The sequence below is a fragment of the Trachymyrmex cornetzi genome, unplaced genomic scaffold, assembly GCF_001594075.2.
Source record: "Trachymyrmex cornetzi isolate Tcor2-1 unplaced genomic scaffold, Tcor1.1 scaffold16, whole genome shotgun sequence".
In the NCBI taxonomy this organism is placed as follows: domain Eukaryota; kingdom Metazoa; phylum Arthropoda; class Insecta; order Hymenoptera; family Formicidae; genus Trachymyrmex; species Trachymyrmex cornetzi.
The window spans coordinates 2699790-2708461 of record NW_017296201.1 but is presented as its reverse complement, the minus strand read 5'-3'; the positions used below and the strand labels follow the sequence as shown (position 1 = coordinate 2708461).

Genomic DNA, 8672 nt, shown 5'->3' with positions numbered 1-8672 from the left:
AAACCAGTCCCGCAACACAACAACAACAACAATAATAACAACAACAACAACAACAACAACAACAACAATAATAATAATAATATCAACAATAATAATAATAATATCAACAATAATAATGAATGTGGCATCAGCAGCCGCTCTGGAAATGCAAATCTTTTGATCTCTAATGGACAGGAAACATTGCCTGGCGAATGGCCGTGGTTAGTGGCACTTTTCGTCGTTACAAATCAATATGAGTTTCAATGCGCTGGAACCATTCTGACAAATAAACATGTCCTAACAGGTAAGTTAATAAAAGAAAAAAGATTTGTATTACTAAGACTTTTCATATGTTCAATAACGTAAATTTTTTATATTATCTTTGCTGTCTTTCTTGGATCGTAAAATATTTATTTGTACTTATTCATATTCTCTATAGTAAAATTTAATTTTATAAATTTTCACAGATATTCACAGTTAATCCAAATACAACCGAGAAAAAAAACACATAAAAATATTTAAAATGCTTAATTGTTCATCAGATATTTTGATGTTGTAGAGAGTTTTTGCAGTACCGTGTATTTTGATTTTCCACTAAATAATGTAACTTTGTTCATCGTATGGACACATGATATTGCAAAAATTCCCTATTATTTTTGCATTTTATATTATTAATAAGAAGTGGAAGCAAATGCCTGGAGAATTTCTCTGCATATATGTATGTGTGTGTACATACACAGGATAAAGACCGTACAGTATTTACATATTTAAGGATAGATTTCCGAAAAGTAAATTAGATTATTTTGAAACGAAAATGCTTAGTATCAGAAATCGAGGCTATAAAAGTCTTTGAATTATAAGCATTTAAAGTTTGCGAATTATATCATCTAAAATTCACACGAACATACGGTAGATAAGTGTCGATACAAAATGTCAACCACATCTAAACGTGCCAACTTTAGGCGATATGATTCGCTAACTTTAAATGCTTATAATTAAAAAATAATTATAGTCTCGACATTTTAGTATTAGTATTTTCGTCTCAGAATGATCTTGGGAATTTATCCTTACGTATTGTTACGATCTTTATCGAATACCTTGTAAGTGCGCGCGCGCGCGCACGCGCGAGAGAGAGAGAGAGAGAGAGAGAGTGTGTGTGTGTGTGTGTGTATTCTTTAGTTTATATCTCTTGACAGAGAGTGCGGATTATTAAAAAAAATGTGATATTCGTGCATATATTTTCTTTTTAGCGGCGCATTGCTTGAAGACGAACCTTGAAAGCAACGAAACTATACTTCCTAATGTGTTGGCTGTGGCATTGGGGCGATTTAATTTATTCGGATTCCGCGAGGTGGGAACCGTGAATCGGGAAGTCGCAAGTTACACGATTCATCCCGATTATGCGCATGACACCACCGGCGACTCCGATCTGGCGATTTTAAACCTCAGAAGACCTGTGGAATATAATCATTTCATCAAACCTATTTGTCTGTGGCCCCGTTCATCTGATCTTCACGACATCATCAGTAGAAGGGGATACGTCGTGGGATGGGGCAAAGACGAATTCGGTCATCGTTACACCGATCGTCCACGGATGGCGATAATGCCGATAGTCAGTCTAGTAAGAACCTTTAAGAGTCTTTTTAAACGAGAATTTTTCGTAAATTTTGCTGTTTAATTCGCATACAAATTGGATCGAGATTCTCTAAACGAAACGTCTGAAAAGTGAAAAAATAGGCAGATGACAATAAAATCGAGATATTTAGATCTATTATGAAAAAATATGTTTATTTTTGCATTATTAACAATGACACGCGAAACTGTATTTAATTTTGCTACATTTACACAGTTATATACATTTACATAGCTTACATAGAATTACTATTATAGCATTGTAATATATGTAGCACATATCTATAAGTAACTAATCGATGAACTTATTAGAGTCATTGCATGCTTAGAGTAACGAATGTGATGATTGTTTATAAACGATAATGCTATCATCGATCATGCGGTTAAGATATAACTTCAAATTTTTGTAAACATTCTTAAAGTAATATATCTCGACACAATTCTGAGACACTAACCATATAAGAAAAACATTGAATCGGACTTCGCGCCTTTTAAAACCAAACTTTGCAAATGATGAAGATTCATCATTGTTGCATGAATTATAGGAGACCTGTCACTGGAGTTACCCGGCTTTCGTCAAACTCACCTCGAATCGTACCTTCTGCGCCGGTATGCAAGATAGGAGCGGTCCTTGCAACGGTGACAGCGGGAGCGCGCTTGTACTTTTCGATAATACCACAGACCGTTATCTGTTGCGTGGTGTTGTTTCACGGACAGTGTTTAGCCATGAACCAGTATGTGATCTCACGAAGTACACCGTCTTTGTCGACGTGGCTAAATATCTAGCTTGGATTCAACAGCAGATATCCACAACGTAACGATAGTTTCATGTTTCAAAATGCAAAATATGCTAGACACATATGCTAGACAATACTTTACACAAAATTTATTTGAAGCTACAACACTTAAGGGAGCATTGACAAATGCATACTACTTAAACTATGTTTTTATTATATTTTCTATTACTGATTTGTACGCAAATAAACATTGAAAATTGTAGTTTGATATTTCAGATCTATTTATTACATGTTTCATTTTTACCAGTAACAATAATTAAATAATATATCATAGAATGGTTTAAATAATATAAAAACAAAATTATGAAGAAAAAAGGGGGGAGCCATAAGAAAATTTTCTTATGACTTGTAACTCTTCTCTACATAATTTTATTTTTAACAATAATTAATATTTTTTATAAATTTTTCTGTAAAATACTGCAAAAAGTACAGTTTAAACAACTGGTTATTTGTAAGTTTTCTAAACCATTCTCCTTCGAAAGTACTAAATATTCCAATAAAAATAACTATAAAAATATAGGATTAATAAAAAATCATTTTAACCAATATTTAACAATTAACTATTACCTAGTTTTATAAAAAGAATCAGTATTCAATAATTAATCAATATTACCAAAGACAAGAAAATCAAAATAAAACTGGTTTAAATTTATTTTCATAATTTGAAATTTTTATCTATATCAATATATATTAATTTTATTATTGTCAATATTATCAGTCTTATCTTATGGAATGATTTAGAAAACCTGACATATTTATAAAAATTATTAATTTAATAATAATTGCAAATATATATATGTATACATTGAATATAATATTTTACGTAAAATATTCTAGAACAGATCGATTTTCTTTTATGAAAATATAAATATTCAGAATAAAATTCTATGATTACATTATTATCATTGTTATTAGCTACATAAATTAATCAAAAATTATTATTAAATGTACCTGATTTTTCAAATTGTTGTTAACACACATGAAAGAGATGTAACCTATTAAATTTTTATTTATATTATTCATTCCCCATTTATTATAATGAAAAGATACACATATATGTGACATAAAGATTAAAGTCATACTATTTCTACTTTTTATGATGATCTGTTTATCGTCATTTCACGATAACAAAGTATATAAAATGATATACAAATGTGATTATTTATTATTGTGGATTTGTTAATAATTAATAAATCATAATGTTACAATATATCAATGTGCTTATTTAATGCTCTATCATAATTCATATATTGTATTACTTATCTTATTAAATACTTTATCAGTATTTTATATTATAAAGCATTATAAAAAATACAAAATATATCATCGATAATTTTACTCGACTAGAAATATAATAAATATAAATTTATTAAATATAATTCTAATTGTATATAATACGGGATGTTTCGTTTTCGTTTACAGTTACATAATAAATTGCTATTACGAAAATAATGTAATAATAATATAATATTTCCTGTATATTTATAAAAAATGGATTTGCCAATATCGTTGCATTCCAATTAATAAGCGCAATCGTCAATCATGTATTAAAAACAAATTTTTACGAATGTTCTTAAAATAATACAATTCCATACAATTCTGAGATAATAACGACATCGAAAAAACGTCGAATTGGTGTTAAATCATTTTAAAATCAAATATTGCAAATAGTGAAAATATTGTGTTGTTCCGTAAATTGTAGGTAACCTGTCTCAAGAGCCACTCAATTTTCGTTACTCTCACCTCGGAGCGCACTTTTTGCGCTGGTTTGCGATATCAAAGTCCTTGCAATGGTGACAGCGGGAACGGATTGGTGCTTTACGACTCTTTTACAGGCCGTTATCGTTTGCGTGGCGTCGTTTCGCGGTCAGTAACTGGCAATGATTTTTTGTGTGATCTCCAGAGGTACATTGTCTACGTCGACGTGTGGCCAAATATATACCTTGGATTCAAGAGTAGATCTCTACTACGTAACTCTGATCTCTTACCTTGTACAAAATAGAAGACAAGTTTTTAAGGTTTATTCGAAGTTACGGTATTTACATTCGACGACGTAAAGATTGAAGAGAGTTACAAATTTGACTTTTTACGGTAGGAGAGATTGAAGTTGTGCGGACAGCTAAGAGATAAATTAAATAAAGCTGACGATTATTTATCAGTTATAGAAGTCTTTATTCAAAGGATACTCCAGTTATTTAGCTTTAAACTAAAATAACATTATACGATCTCAAAAAGTACATTGTCGATGTGTCTAAATCTGAATTAAGCAGATCTTTGTTACGTAACGCTGGTCTTTCGCTGCACAACATAATATTGTGCTTGTGACAACACAAGTTTTTATATATATATATATCCATCCAAATCACGTTACTTACATATATATATGAGGATTAATATTACGATATTTACTTTTCATTTTTTATGGCAATCCTTTTATTGTAATGAATTTATTATAACATTAATATTAAAATTTATTTAGCTTTTATGCTCCTTTTTATATATTACATAGTTAAAATTTATTCAAATATATATGAATAAAAGTATAATTATCCATTTTTTATAAACAACTAAATAATAGCTCATATTATGACACGTATTATAATACATTTATAATATGTTATACATATATATATTATAATGCCTGCATTGATATGTTTATGAAATATTTTGATATAATTATTTTATATTATGTCAACGAATCTAACGCTTTATTAATGTTTTACATTATAAAGCATACTATAAAAAGTATACTTTTATATTGCCGATAATTCTACTCGTGACTATTGTAGATACATTAAATATATATTATAATTTTAGTGATTTAAGTTTTATCAGTTAGCATGTATATAAAAATGTTTGAACTTACAAAATTAAACTATAATCTATAAGTAAGCATACATACACTTTTTACATCATTATTATTTTGTAAATCTGAAGTGTTCAGAAGTACACACGTTAGTAAAAAATTAATTTTTTTTTAAATACATGCTTTTCATTATACCTTTTAAATATATTATACATAATAATTTATAATAAGAGCAAGAATGACTAAAAAAAAGAAAAGAAATCTAAAAATCGCAGTCCACGGAAATTAGTGACAGGATCACGGTTTAATACTGTCCACATGCGCAATCATGAATTTTATACGATTCTCGATCATAGGAATACAATTCGCGCTATCGCACCTGTACGCTTTAACAAAAGTAATTTACGATCATGCACGTATAGCAAACAATACTTTTTATATATGCTTTCAACTAGATATCGTCGACAGTACGATCGAATCACCTCTCGATACGGAGAATGTGGCTCCACTGTGGTATACTGATCTATCTATTCGGATTTTTCCTGGCAAAATCCTCTAAATCGTTTGATCATGTCGGGAAATATTCTTCATTTCTGGAAAGAAAACTGACATTAAAATTAAAAACGGCAACACGGCTGAAACACAATGTCGGAAAAATTCTTTACGAGTTGCCGGTAAGTTTCACTTTTTAAAAAACAGAATGATATAAGATATCTGAATCTTGCGAGAAAAATCTGAAAAGTGGTCCAGAATTGTGATATTGCATTTTCGAAACAAGTTAACAAATATACAGAGTATCCTTAAATTACGGTATCACCTATCCTGAGCAGGTAGAGTGGACTAAACTGAATTGAAAAGTCTACTATTTTGCAATTTTTGCAATGATTAATGAGATATTAATTACTAAAAATCGTTAAATATTAGTCTTGAATAATTTTTTACTCAAATACTATCAACTTTACCGAAAAACAGCAAGAAACAAAAATCATTAATTTTTTTCTCATAGAACTCTAAGAATTTTTTCAGAATTTTTTATCAACTTTTTAGTAGCATTTTCTTATGTTTACCAACATGAGAAAATATGGCAATAAAAAATTCAGAAAAAATTCTGAAAAAATTCTCAGAACTTTATGAGAAGAAAATAAATAATTTTTATTTCTTATTGTTTTTTTGTAAAGTTGATATTATTTGAGTAAAAAATTATTGAAAACCAATATTTAGCGATTTTTAGTAATTAATATCTCGTTAATTATTGCAAAACTTGCAAAATGATAGAGGACTTTTCGATTCAGTTTAGTTCGCTCTATCTACTCAGAATGGGTGACGTCATAATTTAAAAACACCCTGTATAAGTTCCATCCAATTGTGAAGCTTGATAATCTTATAGTATTTATCTGGATAATTTTCTAATATAATTCAACTTTTACTGTCTTTATTATTTTTTAATAATTACGTTTTAAAGTTATATGGTATATTTCATTCCAGCGCAGGAATAATTAAAATTTGCGCTCCCCACTCGCTTTTGGTTCTTACAGATACAAAGTTACGAGATGTACCACTCCGTAAAGATCATTGAGGACTATTTGAAAAACGGCGGTTCACTGCTCGAGTGCCTCGATGTGCTACCTTCTATAATGTACGCACCTATCGCAGAGCAGATAGACAGTATTCTTGGATCCATGGAGGATCGCTTGCCCAAGTATCTCCTCCCGGCTATATCCTTGATTCGACGATCCCTGTCGGAAGGTGTTCTGGACGCCGACGAGATCTACAAACCCACTTTCGGACCACTGAAAGCTGACCTATTGGAGAAGATTTCTGTGAGAGAGCTGAAAGAAGCAGCCTCGTCTTTAACTTATCGCGCGTCGGTCAGGGCTATCGAAGGACCTTGGCCGAAGATTGTTGGTGAAACGGCAATGTTAATCTACGACAAGGTCATTCCTCCGCGTTCCGAACTGATCGCGTACATATTGTCGAATCTGCGGATACCGGACGCGACGGCGGAGGTAAGAGAATCGATCGTACTTCTTGTTGAACATTTGCAATCGCATGGCAAGAATGAATTAACTGACTTTAGCGTATCTCCCGATCCGTATGTGCTAATCGCCAACGCCATCTCGAGTCTGTCCTTACAAAACGAGATGTTGACAGCCATCAATATATTGTTGCCATTCCTGCGGAAGCACTCAGAGTGTCGAGAATCTGCGGAATTCGCTAGCTTCTTTCAGAACAACACTCTGATGAACTATACTCTGCTGATATCTCGAGACAGGATGATATCTAAAACAAAAGATGGTATTGCATTTTTATCTATGATTCAGCAGAATAATACGGATGTATGGAATGTCATAGAGCAATTCTCTCCCTTTGAGTACACGTCCTGGAAAGATTTATTACTAGCTTTCGTCAGCCAACTCAGACGTCAACAGATTCATCGGAGTGAAGTATCGAGCATCATTGATCACGTCTACGGTGAGCTAATTTTGAAAAACAATCGAAAGCGTTGGCAACTTCCGAGAAATGCCATTATTGCCTCATCGCTTCTCTTCGCGATAGCTAGGAAAGAGAACTCCATCAGGATTCGAAGACTCCTCATGGATGTGGCTACGGATAGAACAATCAAGCCGAGAGTCTGGCAGAAGGCACTTGCTTTCACTTCTTCGGAAGACATCAGCGGGCCGATAAACGCCATATTACAAACGCTGAAGGCTTTATTAACTTCAGGTCTTCTTCCGTATAACGCCCTGTCGGTGAATATTGCCGAACTGGTAACCATATTCGATAACAAATTCAATCAAGGACAGACCGAGTGCGCCAGTCGCTTGGAAACGTTCTTGACTAATTTTACTCAAGAAACCGAAATCAATAGGAAGATGAGGATCGGGGATGTCAACGTCAAGGATCTTCTGCAGGCCCTGCCAAAGTTGGATACCTATCCGAATGAATACCAAATTTTGGAGAGCTTTCTGTTGCAGGACAATTTGGAGACGAAATTAGGACAAATTGATTTAAATGCTCATCCCACCAGGGGCAGATTGCTAGCACAATTGTTACAAATGATTGAGCGTGCCGGTAACATTGACGATAATTTACGTCGATTAGCCAAACAATTTGCTGACAACGTGGCTTACGAGGGCTATGGAACTGGCGTTTTGTCGTTCTAGTTAGTGCAATAATGAATATTTTTGCGTTCTTGTGATCGAATAAATCTTATAATTGATGATTCTACTAATGTCTTTTCTAAAATAAATATTAAATGAGTATAATATTGTATTCAAATATACCCTCAGTTTTTTTCTTAAATAGTTTTAATATAGAATTAAAAGATATTTTATATCTTTTAATTCTATATTAAACGCGCTATAATTAAGTTATAAGTGAATCTTATTTATAACGATAGAAACTTAGTTTAATTGTGGTTACAATAAGTGATTATTAGTTTGTATTTAGGCGTCGTC

The 8672-nt window shown here is 31.9% G+C and overlaps 2 protein-coding genes across 4 annotated transcripts in view; both read left to right on the top strand.

The window, feature by feature from the left end:
* The window catches only part of LOC108758903 (serine protease Hayan), an 8060-nt gene extending 5467 nt beyond the window's left edge, over nt 1-2593 (top strand). For 2 of the 3 annotated variants that reach the window (XM_018504120.1, XM_018504119.1), the window contains exons 5-6: nt 1230-1600; nt 2157-2429. In XM_018504120.1, coding sequence (XP_018359622.1) covers nt 1230-1600; nt 2157-2429 — 644 coding nt within the window. Of the gene's footprint in view, nt 1-1229; nt 1601-2156 lie in introns of all 3 variants that reach the window. The other variant, XM_018504121.1, reaches the window with a different exon arrangement.
* A 2972-nt stretch (nt 2594-5565) lies between these two features.
* On the top strand, nt 5566-8466 carry LOC108758902 (uncharacterized). Its single transcript, XM_018504118.1, has 2 exons — nt 5566-5888; nt 6750-8466. The coding sequence occupies exons 1-2, from the start codon at nt 5712-5714 to the stop codon at nt 8376-8378; spliced, it is 1806 nt and encodes a 601-aa protein (XP_018359620.1). The 5' UTR covers nt 5566-5711; the 3' UTR covers nt 8379-8466.
* Nucleotides 8467-8672: the final 206 nt, after the last annotated feature.